The sequence below is a fragment of the Colobus angolensis genome, unplaced genomic scaffold (genome assembly GCF_000951035.1).
Source record: "Colobus angolensis palliatus isolate OR3802 unplaced genomic scaffold, Cang.pa_1.0 Scaffold285, whole genome shotgun sequence".
NCBI classification, from domain to species: domain Eukaryota; kingdom Metazoa; phylum Chordata; class Mammalia; order Primates; family Cercopithecidae; genus Colobus; species Colobus angolensis.
Genome location: NW_012116099.1, coordinates 4,246,199 through 4,267,335, shown reverse-complemented (window position 1 = coordinate 4,267,335; position 21,137 = coordinate 4,246,199). Strand labels below are relative to the sequence as shown.

Sequence of the window (21,137 nt, the reverse complement as noted above, 5' to 3'; positions counted from 1 at the left end):
AGGTATTAGATACAGTATGCTATCAGTATGCTACCAATAATATCTGGCATGATATCAGAACCAACAGATACAAAAAATGTTCATTTTCCTTTCTTTAATCATTAGCCAGAAACTAACTTTTTAGGTGCTATGTAAGTTTAAATGTGGAATTAATCAATTTTACCAAGATCATAAGGACCTGTGAAAGAAGAAATGGAAGAATGGTGGATCTTTGTTTTGTTTCATGCCACTTTCCTTTTCTTTCTTCTTCTTTTTTTTTTCTTTTCATCTGCAAAACAGGTCTCATGATATCCTGGCATCGCTATTGTATTCTTTTCACATAATATTCCCTAATTGAAAAATTTACAGGGCTTTCCTCAGTTCTTGTTTTACTTGACCTGTGGGCAGCATTTGACAGAATTCAACACACACTTATCTTTTAAGCTTCTTCCCTCGGCCATCTGGACACCATTTTTCATTGGTTTTTCATATTCCTTTTCCCACTATTTCTAGTATTCTTCGTGAGCACTATTTCCTCTTTTAACCCATTTTCCTTTTATGTTTTTTCCTTGACTTTTTTTTTCTAATTTCTCATTAATCTTCCAGTGGTTCCCAACCTTCAGGATGAATAGAAATAATCATCTGTGTAACCAGTTAAAATGCAGATTCTCGAAATTTCTACTCAGAGATTTTGAATCAGTTGGTGTGGGACAGAACCTAAGACGTTTGCATGCACAGTGTCTCTGGGGTCTGGAACCCATAACACAAAGCCAGACCTCTACTTTGATCGATATAGTGTCTTTCTAACCATTTTTTAGACAAATATGGGAACCTCAAACCCGTTTCCACGATAGAACTTGCTGCAGACTACATTACTGGCCCCATTTGCCACCTCATTTGAGTTCCTTCTTCTGTAACTTTGCAGTCCTTCCCTCTCAGCGGTGGAGAAAGTTTCCCTGCCCCTTGGCTTGGGTTCATCTAAGTAACTTGCTTGGCTAACGCAATACAGAGAAGAGACAGTTTGCTAGTTCCAAACCTAGATCTAAAGAGGTCTTTTGCATTTCTACTCTTTCTCTTGTGCTTCTGCTAGTGACAGAAAAAGAAAACGCCCAGGCTAGCCCCCGGTCTCAGGTTGCCCTGGGAAAGGATTAATGGCACATAAGGCACGGTTACCCCAGCTCACCAGCAGTCTCCAGTGAGAAATACGTGCTGATTATTATTGGCCACTGAGGTTTGTTCCAATAATAGTTACCTAATAGTATTAGGGAATGGCCCTTCCTGATCTAGCCTCTGCCTGTCTTTCTGACATAGTTTGTCAACGTCCCCCAACACACAGCCTCCTGATTCTCCTCCATGCTTTTTTTCCTCTTGTCTGTCTGGAGAGAGCTCACCCATCACTCAAGTCTTAACCCAAACTCTTCTCGTCAATAATACAGAACAGAGTTAAGGACTTCCTCCTTGGTGTCCCACTCGACTTTGTCTGTTCTTTTTTAAGCACTCATCACGATGTTCGTTTTTTGCTTTCATCTCTCTCTTCCCTGAAGGCAGGGACCTCGTCCTCATCCTTCTCGCCCTAGTCTTAGTACACAGTACTAGGCTTAATCATCATCTAATGATTGCATCAATGTTCTTTTCCTGGAGAAAACGTAGACTAGGAGACAGGCAAGGAAATGCCACTTGTGGATCTAAATAAGAATTATTAGAAAAGATAAATGTCTCCTACCTGCAATATATTTTAAAAAGTTGACGGTATCTTTTGTTTTGTTTTAAACATGAGCAGATAGATATTTTTTGAATGTTCCCAAGAACGTGTTTTCGTGTATATTATTAACCACCAGATGGCAGCCAAGGAAACAAAAAGCGGCTTTCTTGTTTTAAAATTTTCAGTTAATAAACTTTCACCTATTTGGATATCTTCTTTTCACTTTTGTTTAGGCAGAGTTCCTAAAATACTGAAGAAAACCTTGCGACTTGGAGAATCGGTCTTCTTTTCCTATAATCTTTTATTTATTATGTCTATAATCTTTTCTACTATTATTCATCATCTATAACCAAAGTCTCTGAATGGAATAAAGAGACGGTGAATAAAAGTATTCCTGTTAAGAATGTTTTCCCTTCTGGGACTTGGAATTTATAAGTTTTTGTACAGAAATGATACATGGTAAATGTGACTCCAATGCCACTGGAATAAAAACTAAACCCAAGTGAAGTACATTAGTAGTCATTTAAAAATGAATATTCTAAGATTTGGAAAAAATATGTAAATTCAGAGGCTACTGTGTTGTTTTTGCACCAAAAAGGTCACATACATATGATGGATTAATCCAGGATTTTAAAATGAACACCACGGGTCCTGAAGATAAGCTTTTCTCCATTTTTAAAAATAACACGCAAGACATGAAATCAAGCCTTTCAGTGGCCGCGCTGTGTTTTATACATTTCACAGAGGGAAGCAAGAGGAATCTCAGTCTTTTCCAAGGCAAGGACTTCGTTGTGTTTGACTCGAATGGAGATTTCCATGGGAGTGGTTTTTGGTGGAGTTCACAGCACCCCCCAGGGTCAGCACACCAGGATTCTTGAGCAGAAGGAAAATCAATTAGCCTTTTTTTTTTTTTCTCCTGCGAGGGATGAACTCTCTGACCTCTTAGAATCACAGAAGCTACACAGGAAAAGGGAAGACTGTGCTGGGCCTGGATTCTGGCCCCACCTTAGCCCCTGGTATGCTCCTCTCTTGTTCTCTGTAGTTCTACAGGGCTACAGTGCGTGGGTTACAAACCCGCGGATTTAAGGGATTGTGATTTATGTTCTGCAGGTCTTATGGGATTCTACTGTTTCAGCAAGCTGCATGCTCACATCTGCAAGGGATTTTTTAAATGATGATGCTTATTAAGGCACTTACACTTGCATTATGTTAATTCCCATGACACCTCTGAGACGTAGGGAAGGACTATTAGGTTTTTGTTTTTTTGCAGATGAAAAAAAGAATGCCAGAAGTTTTGTTAAAAAAAAGTTCCCCAAACAAAAGCCCTCCAAACAAACCTGTTCTTGTGGATTTAATAAGAATATTCTGAGATATGAAAATTAAAAGTATAAATTTGACACCATCTAGGCACACACACATGGTGCTATTGTACAGTGTGGTTGTCCAGTCATAATGACACAGCACGGACTTAAAATAACCATTATTTGAGCATTAATAATGCCTTTGGTGTTATTCAGCACAAAATTTGACTCACTAAGGAGATATCTTTTGGTTTGTAGAGGACTAAAAGGATTGAGCTGGTTTGGTATTAGTCCATTTTCATGCTACTAATAAAGACATACCTGAGACTGGGTAATTTATAAAGAAAATGAGGTTTAATGGACTCCCAGCTCCACGTGGCTCGGGAGGCCTCACAATCACGGCGGAAGGGGAAAGGCACATCTTAGGTGATGGCAGACAAGACAGAGTGGGAGCCAAGCGATAGGGGAAACCCCTTATAACACCATTAGATCTCCTGAGACTTACTCACTACCACGAGAACAGTATGTGGGAACCCGCCCCCATAATTCAATGATCTCCCACTGGGTCCTTCCCACAACACATGGGAATTATGGGAACTACAATTCAAGATGAGATTTGCGTGGGGACACAGCCAAACCCTATCAGATGGTTATAAACATTTAGCTATAAGAAGTGAAAATGTGGAGACCACATTGTGGTGCCGAGTGCAAAACAGTCTTAGCCTTTCACCAGCATGGTTAACTGGATTACTGAATTGCTAAATACTCGGAATAATCCAACTACGTGTCTAAAACTACAATCAGGCTTAGGTGACAAATGCTGTTAGCCAGCCTGAGCCTGTGCCTGTTCTTTTTTTTTTTTTTTTTTTTTTTTTGAGACGGAGTCTCGCCTGGGCTAGAGTGCAGTGGCCGGATCTCAGCTCACTGCAAGCTCCGCCTCCTGCGTTCCCGCCATTCTCCTGCCTCAGCCTCCGGAGTAGCTGGGATTACAGGCGCCGCCACCTCGCCCGGCTAGTTTTTTTTTTTTTTTTTAGTAGAGACGGGGTTTCACTGTGTTAGCCAGGATGGTCTCGATTTCCTGACCTCGTGATCCGCCCGTCTCGGCCTCCCAAAGTGCTGGAATTACAGGCTTGAGCCACCGCGCCCGGCCTACCGGTGCCTGTTCTTACATTCAAAACCCTAATAATAGCAAGCCTCCTGGATCTGGAAAAGCTGAAGATGCAGTTTTGTGAAAAGAAGGCACAAAGCAGCAAGGAACCCAGAATCTTCCAAGAAGGTAGGCTGGGCATAGTTCATAGTGTGTCTTCCTGAAGCAAAACCCCAGACATTTAGCTTTCCTCTTATTTCACTGTCGAATGGCTACACTGTTGCATACGCCAGGGCTTCCTCCTTTCTCTTCTCCTGTGCAGCTGTGGGTTTTCCAAAGGCCTAGATCTAATGTGAGATCTTCGCTCACTGCCCATTTCTCAGTGCCTCCGCCCCCTCTCCTCTGGATCCAGGAACGCGAGATTGGGGCCGAAACTCAGCCTTCACTTTCTATATGTTTGTGGTGTGGTTGGTGGTTTATTCTTTGTCATCCAAGGCCCCTTTCAGCTGCATTTAGGGGCACCCTTTGGTTCCCTACTCTCTGGGTTGCTCAGCAAAAATATTTTTCTGTCTGCCTATCAGCGGCACTCATATTTTGTAAGTGAAAAGATGAATGGATGACGAATGAATGTTACTTTTTATTGTTTCTATTCCCTTACCCCCCATCTCTATATCCACTCCTCTTATTCCTTTGGACATGCAGTTTCATCCTTCAAGATTCAGCCCAAATGTGAAATAGTAAGTAGCGGGTATTTAAATAGCTATGAATGATGACAAAGAAATTATTCTTACTTTCAAGACGGCGGTGGGGAGGTCTGTCCCCCTTGTTTAGCCTTTGGGTGGAAATAAAATCACAATGACCAATTTTGGCAAGCAAAACAATTATTTTTTGAAAATCACATTTTTGGGGTCTGTTCTCCATGAGATCACAGGGGGCATTTTTGGCACACTGAAAATTTGGTGCCTTTAAGTTTTATAAAGCAGATTGTGCAAGGACTTTGGTTCAGGTTTTCTGGGTGGCTCTTTAAACATGTGGATAGATGTTGCATGGCCTTAGGCAGTTCAAAGAAGCAAGGGGATCTTCTTGGAAGAGTGCAAAAGACAGCTGAGAGCAGATGACCTGGGTTGGGCTTATGGATGAGGCAAGTGCTAGGGACAGGGGAGGGGGTAACTGCAGCAACTTTTGACCCTGTAGGCATGAGATGAAGGACAGGCAGAACCTAGAAACCAGGGACAGGGTGTCCAATATGCTTGGGCTCTGGGCTTGATGCAATGTGTAGGATTCTGATCCTCAGGGAGGAGATTGTGGAATGAGACAAAGTACTGAGATGGGATCCCTAAATGAGGGGGCTCTATGCACGAAGGTGAGACATGATTTAGGGAACAGTGTAGGAGCCCAGTGGTTAGGATTTTCAGTAAGGTGGGTGCTGGCGGCATCCACCTAAACAAAACTGCCTTGGCCCTGGGAGAGGTGTATGGGAGATGGAGGTTACCAAGTATTACATTGGTACAATCACTCTACTGTCTAGGGGCAAACAGAGGGTAGAAAAGGCCAGGAAAGGAGGTAGCATGTCATGCTTAAAAGCAGAGACTCTGGAGTCAAACTTCCTAAGTTTACCAGCTCTGACTCTTACTAGCTCTGTGTATCTAAGTAACTTCACCGCTTCACAGAAGTTTTGTCTTCATCTGTCAAAAAGGAGATAAGAGTAGCAGGTGCCTCATTTTATAGTTATGAGGCTAAAATGAGTTGGTGAATGTAAATGGCTCATTACAACGAAGGCTCAATACAGTTGATTATCATCAAAAGATAGGGAGGTAATTGCTGTCTTTATTAAGCAAACTAGTTTAGAAATCCAAGTTGGACATTGAGATCTAAAATATCATGGCTTGCAAGGTAGTCTAAGCCATGTGTATGGGTTTAACTTTTTACTTAAACAACCTCACGAGCCCTTGCTCTGCAGACTAGGTAGTGCTCAGAGTTTTCTGGCAAACACTGGCCTTCTTTTTCTTCCTCCTCTTGGTCTTTAGTTGCTGTTAGGTAGAATTTTGATTCTTCCTTTCCACTTTTTTTTTTTTTTTTTTGTAAACCACTCCAAATTCTTGGCCTGCCTGGACCTCTGACCTCATGGCAACTGTCTAAGCCAAAGAAACAGCTTTTCTCCAAGACTAGCTTAAGAAAGTCTTCATGACTCACTTGAGGACTGAGGTTGCCTGCAGTCTCGCTGCTGTAAGTGTGATTCTGCATGGCAGCAGTAGCAGCAGCAGCACCCAGGAGCTTGTCAGAATGCAGGATCTCAGGCCCCCACCCAGACCTGCTCAATCAGAGTCTGCATTTTAACAAGATGCCCAAGTACCTCATGTGCATACGAAAACCTGAGAAATATTGGGGAAAAATAACTTCATCATTTGCTCATTTCCTCAAAATGCACCAGAATCACCATGGAGAACAAATGTGTTGGTTCCTGGTTGCAGCTGACTCTGTAGCTGAGGCGGTGAAATGGCTGGAGAATGGTGGGATACCACAAGGGCAGCCTGAGGGTTGGCTATGTCCCTGAAGCTGCCCACAACAGAAAATGCAAAGAGATATTTTTTAGTACTTAGCCAGCAAAAATGCAGAGACCAAACTTCAGCATTCTGAATTGAAATTGAGGCTACTAACAGGATAGGGCTCCGTTAGCCATCACACTGGACTGAGTTTTCCACAAGGGACCATAGCTTTCTGAGTCCACTAGCTGGACTCAGCCAGTGGTTAAGAGTGTTAACAAATGCTGTGCACATCCTGCCTATATCCTCTCAGCCCAGCTTCTTAATGCAAACACAGGTCATTCTTTGTCTAAGAGCTCTTTTTCTGGCTGTGGGAACATAGCCTGAGTAGGGAGTAGCCTTCAATCAGTCACAAATGGGAATTCGTGGATACATACCTCAGCTCCCTCAGCCCACAGGTAGGGATAACACTGAGTTATCTATCCTGGCACCCAGAGTTTCCTAGTAGAATTGAGGTCTTGTTGTCCACTCTGGTCACTTGCTTGACAATGCACTGTGTTGGCTCCCTTCTTGTGCCCTGCTCACCTACTGGTGCTTCCTGGCATCACTTTCTGAATAAGTGACTTGTGATTACATCCATGTCTCAGGATCTGCTGCTGGGGGAAGCAAACCAAGACAAAAGCAACAGACTTGGGTCTGCATTTTGACCTCTGTGATTTATCATTTGTCCGACCTTAGGCAGGTCACGTAATCACTTTGGGGATTAGTTTTCTCTTTAATAAAATGAGGATAATGAACTGTGAGGGCTGCTGTTAAAATTAAATGAACTAATTAGCTGAGAACCTAATACCAGTGAAAGCTGAATAAATGATAAAGTAGTTATGGCTCAGCTATTATCCACATTTACTATTATAGAATAACTAATCTATGGTGATAAAAGATTCTGGTACTCAGGTGTTTCTTTTTGTTGTTGTTATTGTTTAAGAAATGAGGTCTTCAATAACAGGCTCTGAAATTGAGGCAAGAATTAATAGCCTACCACCCCAAAAAAGTCCAGGGCCAGACGGATTCACAGCCAAATTCTACCAGAGGTACAAAGAGGAGCTGGTACCACTCCTTCTGAAACTATTCCAATCAATACAAAAAGAGGGAATCCTCCCTAACTCATTTTATGAGGCCAGCATCATTCTGATACCAAAGCCCGGCAGAGACACAACAAAAAAACATAATTTTAGACCAATATCCCTGATGAACATCAATGCAAAAATCCTCAGTAAAATACTGGCAAACCTAATCCAGCAGCACATCAAAAAGCTTATCCACCATGATCAAGTGGGCTTCATCCCTGGGATGCAAGGCTGGTTCAACATACGCAAATCAATAAACTCAATCCATCATATAAACAGAACTAGAGATAAAAACCACATGATTATCTCAATAGATGCAGAAAAGGCCTTTGAAAAAATTCAACAGCCCTTCATGCTAAAAACTCTCAATAAGTTAGGTACTGATGGGACGTATCTCAAAATAATAAGAGCTATTTATGACAAACCCACAGCCAATATCATACTGAATGGGCAAAAACTGGAAGCATTCCCTTTGAAAACTGGCACAGGACAGGGATGCCCTCTCTTACCACTCCTATTCAACATAGTGGTGGAAGTTCTGGCCAGGGCAATCAGGCAGGAGAAAGAAATAAAGGGTATTCAATGAGGAAATGAGGAAGTCAAATTGGCCCTGTTTGCAGATGACATGATTGTATATTTAGAAAACCCCATTGTCTCAGCCCAAAATCTCCTTAAGCTGATAATCAACTTCAGCAGTCTCAGCATACAAAATCAATGTGCAAAAATCACAAGCGTTCCTACAAACCAATAACAGACAGAGAGCCAAATCATGAGTGAACTCCCATTCACAGCTGCTTCAAATAGAATAAAATACCTAGGAATCCAAATTACAAGGGGTGTGAAGGACCTCTTCAAGGAGAATTGCAAACCACTGCTCAACGAAATAAAAGAGGACACAAACAAATGGAAGAACATTCCATGCTCATGGATAGGAAGAATCAGTATCATGAAAATGGCCATACTGCCCAAGGTAATTTATAGATTCAATGCCATCCCCATCAAGCTACCAATGACTTTCTTCACAGAATTGGAAAAAACTACTTTAAAGTTCATGTGGAACCCAAAAAGAGCCCACATTGCCAAGAGAATCCTAAGCCAAAAGAACAAAGCTGGAGACATCACACTACCTGACTTTAAACTATACTACAAGGCTACAGTAACTAAAACAGCATGGTACTGGTACCAAAACAGAGATATAGACCAGTGGAACAGAACAGAACCCTCAGAAATAATGCCATGCATCTACAACCATCTGTTCTTTGACAAACCTGACAAAAACAAGAAATGGGGAAAGGATTCCCTGTTTAATAAATGGTGCTGGGAAAACGGGCTAGCCACATGTAGAAAGATGAAACTGGATCCCTTCCTTATACCTTATACAAAAATTAATTCAAGATGGATTAAAGGCTTAAATGTCAGACCTAAAACCATAAAAACCCTAGAAGAAAACCAGGACATAGGCATGGGCAAGGACTTCAGGTCTAAAACACCAAAAGCAATGGCAACAAAAGTCAAAATTGAGAAATGGGACCTAATTAAACTAAAGAGCTTCTGCACAGCAAAAGAAACTACCATCAGAGTGAACAGGTAACCTACAGAATGGGAGAAAATTTTTGCAATCTACCTATCTGACAAAGGGCTAATATCCAGAATCTACAAATAACTTAAATTTACAAGAAAAAGATCAAACAGCCCCATCAAAAAGTGGGTGAAGGATATGAACAGACACTTCTCAAAAGAAGACATTTATGCAGCCAACAGACACATGAAAACGTACCCATCATCACTGGCCATTAGAGAAATGCAAATCAAAACCACAATGAGTTACCATCTCACACCAGTTAGAATAGCAATCATTAAAAAGTCAGGAAACAACAGGTGCTGGAGAGGATGTGGAGAAATAGGAACACTTTTATACCATTTGTGGGACTGTAAACTAGTTCAACCATTGTGGAAGACAGTGTGGTGATTCCTCAAGGATCTAGAACTAGAAATACCATTTGACCCAGCAATCCCATTACTGGGTATATACCCAAAGGATTATAAATCATGCTGCTATAAAGGCACATGCACACGTATGTTTGTTGTGGCACTATTCACAATAGCAAAGACTTGGAACCAACCCCAAATGTCCATCAATGATAGACTGGATTAAGAAAATATGGACCATGGAATACTATGCAGCCATAAAAAAGGATGAGTTCATGTCCTTTGTAGAGACATGTATGAAGCTGGAAACCATCATTCTGAGCAAACTATCAGAAGGACAGAAAACCAAACACCACATGTTCTCACTCATAGGTGGGAATTAAACAATAAGAACACTTGGACACAGGATGAGGAACACCACACACTGGGGCCTGTTGTAGGGTGGGGAGATGGGGGAGGGATAGCATTAGGAGATATACCTAATGTAAATGATGGGTTAATGTGTGCAGCACACCAACATGGCACATGTATACATATGTAACAAACTTGTACATTGTGCACATGTACCCTAGAACTTAAGGTATTAAAAAAAAAAAAAGAAAGAAATGAGGTCTTTTTATGTTGCTCAGGCTGGTGTTGAACTCCTGGCCTCAAGTGATCCTTCCATCTTAGCTAACCAAGTAGTTGGGCTTACAGATATGAACCACCAGGCCTAGTTCTAGCACCCAGTTTTGAATTTAGCGTCACTAAAAATGCGCTTCTGAGTCTTTTCCTATTTTTTTTTAGGAAATAGACTTTCGGTGTTCTGATTTTGCTCCCTTGCAGAAGTTTCCTTCTATTTAATCTTCTCAGGTATTCATTGTGGCTTTGTGGGAAATGGAGATCGAGGAATAATGAATAGTTGTGGAGTTAATGGTCAAGCCTATTCACACAGGCTTAAAGGTTTATTATGATGGTCTGAGTAGGTTTAAGTATACCTTAGGTAACTTTTTCCTACAGATAATTCAAAAACTCAAGGGCCCAGAATTCTGGTTCATTTATAGTTGGATTAAATAACTAAGGATGTCCACTTCCACTGGTACTACAAAAAAATAGAACCTCCTCCTCTCCAATAGGCAGAAGAGTACTGTTAAGGTATAAGGAGAGGGCACGAAGCACATGACAGTCCATGAGAGCAGAACAAGTTTAGGGTTGCATGAAATTCCACAATCCCAGTGTGTACAAATGCTCCAGTGCAGGTGGCCATTCTTAAAACCTGTCTCACAAGTTATTAGCTTCTTTTCTGGACTGGTTGTATGTGTCATGCACACACAGGTTCTGAAGATCCTAAACAATCTCTGTATTATCAGTCCAATCTGTGTGGATGCGTATCAAGGATTAAGGCATCACTGCACACTGAAGCAGTTAGTACTCTCCTGGGAATAGCAGAGCAAGAAACAGAGCCAGCAGTATCTGATGCTGCACATATTTTAACTCCATTCAGTTCTTTCCCTCTCCTTATACTTTTTGCTTCCCTCACCTCTCAAGAACGAAGTCATTCAGAGGACCCTGGAAATAACCCTGCTCTCAAGGGGGCTGTTTTTGTGATGTAAATACAACAGAAGCAGAATATGCTCATGTTTCAAAGTTGTATTTAAACATGTGGGTGTGTGGGAACAAGGGTTTTGTGCACCTGTGAATGAAAGCCTAGCGCTTTCCTATTGCTGCTATAAGAAGTTAGAGTAAACTTAGTGACTTTAAGACAACACAAACTTATCTTACAGTTCTAGAGGTCAGAAGTCTGAAATGGGTTCGACTGGGTGAAAAATCAAGATATTGGCAGGGCTGTATCTCTGTCTAGAAGCTCTAGGGGAGAATCCGTATCCTTGATTTTTCCGGCTGCTGGGGAAATGCTTCCTGCATTGCTTAGCTTGTGGTCTTCTTTCATCTTCAAAGTCAGCAAGGGCTCTATAAGTCTTTCTCACATTGCATTCCCCTGACTCTCACTCTTTTGCTTCTCTTTTCCACATTTAACAACCCTGCGATTGCACCAGACCTACGTGGATAGTCTCTTTACTTTAAGGTTAGCTGTTTTGCAGCCTGAATTCCATCTGTAACCTGAATTCCCTTTACCAGGCAACAGAATGTTCACAGGTTCTGGGAATGAGGGCATGGACATTTTTGGGGGGTGAGCATTATTTTTCCTACCAAAGAGAGCAGAAGAGCAACAGCAGCTTAGGCATAATAGACTCCCATGGATTAGAGGAGAGATTCTGACCCTAGCTGCACCCAATTCTCAATTAGTTGGGAAGGGCAGTATTTACCCAGACAGCTCCAGGCTTCACTATTAATCAGTTGTATGATCTTGGACAAGTTGCTTAACAACTCTAAGTCTGAATCTTCTCATTTGTAAAGCAGTTCCTACCTCATGGAATTCTTCACAGGGTTAAATAAATAAGAGAAGGCCATTAGCTCAGCATCTGGCACAGAGGCCTTTCTCAATAAATGCTAGCTGCTAGTATAAATAACAACAGCTAACATTCATTGTTAGGATAGGGATAATGACTATTATCTATTTTTCACGAGTACAAAGGGAGGGCATGAAGAATAAGTTGCTGAATGTTTTGAGAGCTTTGTAAAAATGGGAGATAAAATTTAACTCTTAAATTATAATTTCGCAAAAAGTTAAGAATTTAAGGCAAAATTTTACTTGGAAATAATTTCAAACATAACAGAAAAATTCCAAGAATAAAAGGACTGTAAAGGACACCCACCTACTTTAACCAAGATTCACCTATTAACACTTTATCCCATTTGCTTAATCATCTCGTCTGTTCATATTTATAGTTATGTCTGTCCACCTGTGTTTAAATGTGTGTGTGTACACACACATATACACACACACACAATTTTTTCCCTGAATTAAGACTAAGTTGCATATATCATGGTCTTTACCCCTAAATAATTCAGTGTGTCTTCTTTAAGAATAGGGTATTCTCCCCCTTAAGAATAGGGTATTCTTATACGATTACAGCAAGATTCAGCAAACTTTTTCTATAAAAAGCCAGATAGTTTTGCTTTAGGCTTTGTGGACCACATACAGTCTCTGTTGTGTAGTCTTCTTCATTCTTTATACGATGCTTTAAATATATAAAAGTGTTCTTAGCTCACAGGTCGTAAGTTGTCTACTCCTGGACTATGGTGAAATGATCCACTTCAGTAGTTTTAATGTTGATACACTATTCTTACCTAGTATTATCTAATTTACCACACGTCTTCCAATTTTTCAAATCAGCCTAGTAATTTCCTTTATGCATTTTCTGTCTTTTTTGGAATCTAGTCCAGGACCCGCCATTGCACTTGGTTGATACTGTTCTTTCATACGATTTAATCTGGGCCATTTCCTCAACCTTTCACTGTCTCTTATGGTATTGATATATTTAGAAAATACAATTCCTTTTTTAAAAATAGACCATTCCTAATTTGGGGTTGTCTAGTGATAGGATTCAGTGCCTTAATCTGCATCCCATATAAATGATGTCAAAGGCTTTTTAGGGTATCATATCTGGAGACACACAGGGTCCGTTTGCCCCTCACTGATGACTTTCAAGCAATAGCAAATGGAAAAACAAAAACAAAACAAAACAACAACAACAAAAAAACCCAAACAAACAGAGAATAGAGAAATTCTAAGAGAACACTGCTTTAGAGACAGATGATCTTCAGAATTATTAAGTATGTTTTTTTCATCCAATGCTGTTCAAAGCTTTAACTTAAAGCTTGTGTCTGTTTCCATCTCTACTAGACATATGAGAAGGCAACTAAATGTTTTGAGAAAAACCTGTTTATCCAGGGAACAGTATGGTGAGAAGCGGAACTCCCAGGTGCCTTTTGTTGATTTTTGAAGTACATACATTCTTAGCTTGTGTATACATCTTAATTTTTGTACACTAACTGGTCAAGGTCTTATCTGTCAGCCTCTGCTCCAGTAGTTCAGCCCCACGTTCAGGTCATGCTGAAAGTCCTGCTGCTCTGTGCACGCTCCAGATTAGTTTTCTGCTTGAAATAATCTTTTCTTCTTTCCTGATTAGAATTATCTTAATCCTTCAGCATCTACTGCAAATGCCCTCCATTTTATGCAGCTCCCAAGGAGAAACAGACTTCATTTTTCCATAATGTTTTCTACTGTCCCTTAGTGGCACTGACAACAATGACGAGGATAATAATAGTAATAATGTAGCAACTACAAATAATTCAGTAGTTTCCATTGCCAGGCATTGTGCTAAGCACTTATATGCCTTTTCTAACCATGGGATTATTTGTGTATCATAATTATCCTCAGTTTTGGAATAGGAAAATTGAGATCCAGAAGGTAAAGTAGTGTGTCTAGGACCACAGTCTCACAGTCTAATAAGCTAGAGGATAAGGACACAAATGCATGGGTCAAAGCCTGTACTCTGTTTCAAAATATTGGAGCAGTGGTTTTAATTTTATATATATTGTATGATTATAATAATATTATTCGCTTAAATTTACTTACAGGGAAACATACAGATATTAAGTGTATAATTCCATGAATTTACATAAGAACATAACCATTACCCCATCAAAATATTGCCCCAGAGAGTTCTTTTATGCCTCTTCTCACCAATTCCCTCCCTCCAAACCAGAGACAAGCATTGTTAAGATTTCTATCATCATAGATTAGTTTTGTCTATTTTTGAATTGACTGTAAATGAACTCACACAGTATGTACACACATTTGTGTCTGGTTTATTTCACTCAAACTAATTAAAATAATTTTTCTTGAGAGTCAGCCATGTTACGTGTAGCTGTAGCTTGTTGCGTTTTTTAAATTGTAGAGTAGTGTTCTATTGTATAAATAAGTAACAGTTTTTTTCTACTCTCCTGTTGGTAGACATTTGGATTGTTTCCAGATTCTGGCTGTTATGAATAAAGACGCTATGAACATTCTTGTACAAGCCTTTTAGTGGACACACACTTTCATTCCTTTTGGGTAAATATCTAGGTATAGAATTTCTGGGTCATATATAGGGGCATGTTTTGCTTTATAAAACTTTGCAAAATAACTTCCCAAAGAAGTTGTACCATTTTACACTCCATAGGCAATAGGTGAGTGTTCTAGTGGCTCCACATCCTTGCTAACATTTGGCATTGTCACCTTTTTAATTTTAGCTATTTTAGTGGGTGTGAGAAAGTGCTGCAGCCAAAGCCCATACTCTTAACCACTGCTTGATGTCATCATGGCCCATTTCACTTTATACAGTAACTTGCATACACATCTGCCTTTCCTACTAGATGCCAAGCCCTCAGGTAGCTAAGATATTCCTTATCATTTTTACAGTCCTTCTGAATCAGAAGCTCAATAAATGCTTAATAAATTTTGGCTTGGAACATATTCTCTGCCAACTTTCAATCAAGAGTGTAAAACAGTAGAGAGAGGAAGAGTGAGGATAATTAATATGACAGGTGTCTGGTGGTATATCCCAGGGCACACTGACAAGGTCTCAGGACAGCTTAGATTAAAGGAGGTTCAAAACAATAAGATTCTAGGTCTTAATATCTCTCAGCATGCATTATAATCATCTGGGGAACTCTGAAAAAAATGCAGATGTCTTGGCCCCAACCCAGTAGCGGTCATCTTGGAGGATTTCTACCCTAAAAGCCTTCAGCTAGAGACTAGGGAATGCTTGGTCAATGATTAATGAAGTTTACATTTAGTCTCCCAGTTGATCCTTTATATATGTATGTATGTTTACTTATCTGTCTATGCATATGACAGATATTTGGACTGAGTTGACCTGAGGTGGGCACAGTCATTGGTCTTTTATGGATGTTTCCTAGATGCCACTATTGTGCAGCTAGCGTTAAGAGCAGTGACACAGTAGAATAGAGTGAAGAAACAAGAGGTTTACATTGATGATGATCATGTTGATCTGTTCCAAAGAGATAATAACCCAACTATGTCTCTCTCTGGAAGTGAGATTATCACGTTTAACCACATACATAGATGGAACTACAGTTGAAAGACTGCCTAGCTATCCCCTTTATCCTTTGCCAAGTAGACAGGGCCTTTGATCAGCAATCATCTGCCATGTTGAAGAATCAAAGGGCACAACACACTTGAGCTAATACCAAAGGCATTCCTTGTAGTCTCTTAATAAATGTACTTGGAGCCCTGAAAGATGTCTACTCCAAACATGAATTCCCAACACTGCCAAAATGATTTGAGTCTAGATGTGACAATCCATGATATTTCAGGCAGAGCTGAAGGAATTTAACTTGGCTTACCAAAGTCTAAAGCCAAAATTGAGTGTCCGATGCAAAATGGACAAACGAAGTCAACGTATTTTGAATGACATTAAGCTAGATGTTATAGCCACCCTGTAAGTCTGAGCAGGCCACAGTTTGGCTCTTCTGGAAGGTCTGGTCCTGAACTTCACTCTAAGTGTTCATCTTCACATAGCTACTGAAAATGGCTCACTAAGGCACAGCCAGACCTCACCCCACTCAGTGAGAGCCATAGATTTTTCATTTGAACAACTGTACGAGTTAGACAAGGGGGTTCACTAGAGAATACTCCCATGCATTTTGTTTCCTCCCCCACGGGACAATTGTTCTTTGGTTTAACATTGCTGCGAGGTGGGCAGAACAGAATTGAAACAATTCTTCCTCAGTTCTCCGTCAACCTTCTTCTTATCACTTCAAACTTTGTTACCTCCTTGGGGGATGGAGGGGAGAGCTAGGAAGGAGGAACAGGGCAAAATGGAGAAGGGAAGGCAGGAGAGAAAGGTGGTAAGGAAGAAAGAGAAAACAAATTTGTGTGTGTACACGTGTGTGCATGTGTGTGCATGCGTGCACACATGCACAGACAGAAGGGAATTTTCCAACGACAATAACAAATTAGAATCAAAACCCTCCAACTAGGAGGATCCTTACCTATTACAGAGTTTGACACCTCATTTTACAGATGAGGAAACTGAATGCAAGAAAGATGAAAGGATTTATACAAAGTGACACAGTAAGTCAGGAGCAGAGCTGGACGAGAGAACTCAGGTGCCCACCACCATCCACCTCCTTCAAAGTGTTCCCTGATAATTTCCATGCTGCCTCATCAAGTCTCTAAAAGAAATAGGCTTCTGCCTGCTCCTCACCACCCAACCGCACAAACCAGAGCCTGAAAGGACATTTCAATGAGGTTGAATAGATGGTTTTGTTAGGTGGGGAGCTGAGCATCTGTGGGTGGGCAAAGTAAAAGGAGGCATTCTTCTAAGGAATAGGCTCATTTTTTAACCGACCATAACACAAAACTTAAGTCTCCAAACTTTCTCAAGACAGAGTTGTAGAAAGGGAAGAGTTATAACACTTCTGATAATTAAATGGCAGTCCTAAGAGATCAGTCGTGGCTTTAGAGGCCACATTGCAAAACCACTAACAGTGACATTAATGTGTTTGGGTTACACTTAACAATCTGGATGTTTAATGCTCTTCAACCGTTTGTTCCAGGTCACCAGAGGTTAACAAGCCAGTAGTGAATATAAACATAATTGTGTTTCACGAGGCTACGTTGTCAGCTTGAAAAACAGAACAAAGCCTCATCAATAATCTTTACTTTCTTCTAGGAGCAAGCCAGTACATGTTGAATAAATACATTGACACTCACTGTTGTGTTTGAAGATTCTTATGGTTGCACCTGAGAGTCGGGCCCCAAGTACAAGCGACGTGTGGTTTAACTCATCACTTAAAATGAGGCATCCCTGTGCAGAAAGCAAGCACACAAAACACAAGCCAATAAATAAAACCAAGGAAAAACAACTTGTGGGGACAGGAAGACACTCTAAAACCTGCAACACCAATTTCTAAAACTCACTTTAATTTTAAAAGGCCAAGAGTTTAACCTGGTGTCTATATGGATAAAATCATGTATAGCAGTCAGCTGATGGAGATGGGAGTTGTTTTAAGATATTACATGTTCACAGCAACATTTACATATAGTTTGCAGTCGAGAAGTTCATCCAAGATCTTTGTTAAGTACCAGGGAGAGCCTAAAGTATTGATCTCTAACAGGAAGATTGGTAGATTTTTGGGTGGGTTATGAACTTGTAGGGGCACTTTCATGAGGGATTATTTGGAACAGTTTTAGTTATTCCTACTGAAAGGCAGGGGTCTTTTGTGCAGGACAATTTAAGCTCTTACTTCTGATTCTCGTTTTCCACTGTATTAACATCCCATGTAGGCAAAAACATCACTGTTTTACAGTCACAAACTTTGAATATGGGAAAGTATAGAGGGCAATTCAGTCTGCGGTATGTGGATTAAGTCAGTCTAACTTACTGCCTGCAAATTACTCTTTGTAAAATTATTTTTCTTTTTAAGTTAAACATTTCTAACTTGTAAAACTGCGTAAGCATACCAAAAATGCAGGCAAATTATGGTGAACATTTGTCTTTTGTGGCCTTCCAGAATCTTTGAATTTTCCCGTATATTTCTATAGTTTCACACATAGCATGTTTTGAGTTTTTCTGAGGCAAAAGCCACAAAAATTCCCATATATTTGTACTGTAGATATATGCATTTTTGTAATTTTTCTGGTGGAACATTTAGGAGTTATTTGTAAGCCTCCTACTTCACCTTTCCTGATAACAGGACATTCTCCTCCAAAAATCACAATTCAATGATCACATTCAAGAAGTTCAATGCTTTTACAACACTATCATTTGATAGTTCAAATTTAAATTTCCCCAACTTTTCTAAGGATGTCTTAAAGCTTTTAATAGACATCATCATTCCTTTGATGTTGTTCATTGCAAAATCCAGTCTAAGACCATACTTTGCATGTAGTGGCGATGAGACACATTTTCAAAGGCATAAATTTTATTAATGTACTTGCTTACTTGCAATGAACCAGCCAACTTCCCATTTTTTTTTCTGAGGAACAATTTCAAATGCCGGCATGATTGTCACTATACGGCTCATTGCCATTTGGCACCTGCTTTCATCTCTGATCTTTTCTTTGACCACAATTCTATATTCTAGTTCCTCCAAACCTATGTATTTTACATGTGCTGTTCCCTCTTCGTGTCCTAAATACAACTTATTTATCTGTTAAAATTCTGTTCTCCTCTCACCATTTTTGCACAGACATTGCAGACTTTCTCAGGAAGGGTTTTGGGCAGCTCTTTGTCCTTCCTCAAACATGGGCATGCCTTTTCTATGGTGTTTGTCCTACTTTGTTCAGTATATTGTTTCCCCCGTTAGACTCTAAAGTACATAATTTAAAAGACATAGGTCTTGTTCATCTTTGTATGTCTTGTATCTTCCCTCATATGAGGACATAGTAGATTCTCAAGAATTGGTTTATTGAATGAAAAAATAAATGAGTAACATAGGAAAAATATTTTGTCCAAGTAAATGCTTAATAAATATTAGCTATGAGAAGTTGCAAATGGGAACTCAGGAGCCCAAAATTATGATTGCTTTGTTAAACTGTTTTTGAAGATGAATTCTGACCCATGTCTAGGGTTGCAATTATATAATCAGCAATATCATGATAAGATTTGCTGGACTAAGCTGGCATACTTATTCAAAAATACCGATTTCCAATCAGTTTCTCCTAAGAAAAGAACCTTCTCACACATGCTTCTTTTTTTTTTTTTTTGAGATGGAGTCTCGCTCCATCATCAGGCTGGAATGCAGTGGCCTGATCTCGGCTCATTGCAACCTCTACTTCCTGGGTTCAAGCAATTCTCCTGCCTCAGCCTCCTGAGTAGCTGGGACTATAGGTGCGTGCCACCACTCCCAGCTAATTTTTGTATTTTTAGTAGAGACAGGGTTTCACCATGTTGGCCAGGATGGTCTCGATCTCTTGACCTTGTGATTTACCCGCCTCGGCCTCCCAAAGTGCTGGGATTACAGGCGTGAGCCACCGTGCCCATTTCAGCCATACTTCTAACAAGGACCTGCTCAGAGTTACAATTCTTAGGAGTAATAGAGTAGAAGACAATTATGTTAACAAACTTCTCACCTTTCCAACTAATGCCGGGATATTCATTGAGTTAGTTGCGAATCCCATCCCAAAGACCATAGCTGCTTCCACATTCAGGAACTTAGCCACAAGGTCCTCCAGCTCCTTGTGCTTATCCAAGGTGCCTGCACATAAAATTACATGAGGAGTGAACCTTCGCTTTTCAACAAGGCCAAGATTGAAAACTCAAATTCCAGTACATACACATCACCAAAAGACCTATACAAGAGTGCTTGTAGCAGGAAGATTTGCCATTGCCCGAATCTAGAAATAGCCCAAATATTCAACTATTGTAGAATGGAAAAATACAATGTGGGGTATTTGTGTAGTGGAATTCAATACAGCAATGAGAAAGAACGAACTACTGCTCCACACAACATTGTGGATAAATCTCACAAATCTGTTGTTGAGTGAAAGAAGTCAGACATCTAAAAAGGTACAGGCTGTATGATTTCATTTACATAAAGTTTGCAAACAGGCAAAACAAATCTACAGTGCTAGAAGTCAGGATAGTAGTTATTTTTGTTAGGAGCATGAAGACAGTTTTTAGATTCTCTGAATGTTCTGTTTCTGCATTTGTTACGTAGGTATATTTGCTTTGTGAAGATCCATTGAGCTGTATACTTACAACTGGCGCACTTTTCACCGTGCCATAAGTGCAATAAAATTTACAAAAAACACCCACAATTCTCTCTTTTTACTCTACATCTCACAAGTAATTAATTAAATTATAACCCCATCAGAGTTTCCCCACACCTAAATGCAAAACAGATTCAATGACTTCCATAGATACCAATAATTTATTGAACCTTTGGAATGTACTAGATACTGTGTTAAGCCCACTATTTAGGTTCTCTCATTTAATCTTAGAAGCCAATAATGCAGGTATTTTTACTTCATAGATAAGAAAACTGAGAGTTAAGAGGTTACCAACAAAAAGCAACAGAGATAATCTAGTTTAACTCCAAAGTTTAGTTTTTACCTCTTTACAATCACTTATATGTTTGCCTTTTTATCCCTCCTTAAACATAATCCCCTCATGCTTTGCTACAGCAAATGTTGATGCTCGCTCCTCATGTTTTCTGTTTGCTATCACTTGAAATCCTAGGTCTGCACAGTCCAATATGGTAGCCACCAGCTATATGTGGTTAGTGCAATGGAGAAACTGAATTTCAAGTTTTATTTAATTTTAAGTAACATAAAATGTAAAGCTAAAGCATAGTAAAGTGCATTTCACCAACTGCAAATTTATTTTTTGATAGCATTACATTTCTTATTGATTATTGGAAATTCAATGTCTTTATTAAGATGTGCTATAAATGTAAAATATGTGTCATTTTCTGAAGCTGTAGTATGATGACAAAAAGAATGTAAATAGTACTTTTTTTTTTTTGAGATAGAGTCTTGCTCTGTAGCCCAGGCTGGAGTGCAGTGGTGTGATCACCACTCACTGCAGCCTCGGCCTCCCGGGTTCAATCAATTCTCCTGCCTCAGCCTCCCGAGTA

General features: G+C 39.9%; 1 protein-coding gene across 2 annotated transcripts in view; it reads right to left on the bottom strand.

Moving 5' to 3' along the window:
• The window catches only part of SPTLC3 (serine palmitoyltransferase, long chain base subunit 3), a 169,877-nt gene that overhangs the window by 58,894 nt on the left and 89,846 nt on the right, over positions 1–21,137 (bottom strand). For both annotated transcript variants that reach the window (XM_011948878.1, XM_011948879.1), the window contains 2 exons: positions 19,633–19,757; positions 17,272–17,365 (listed from right to left, as the gene is read on the bottom strand). In XM_011948878.1, coding sequence (XP_011804268.1) covers positions 17,272–17,365; positions 19,633–19,757 — 219 coding nt within the window. The remainder of the gene's footprint in view (positions 1–17,271; positions 17,366–19,632; positions 19,758–21,137) is intronic.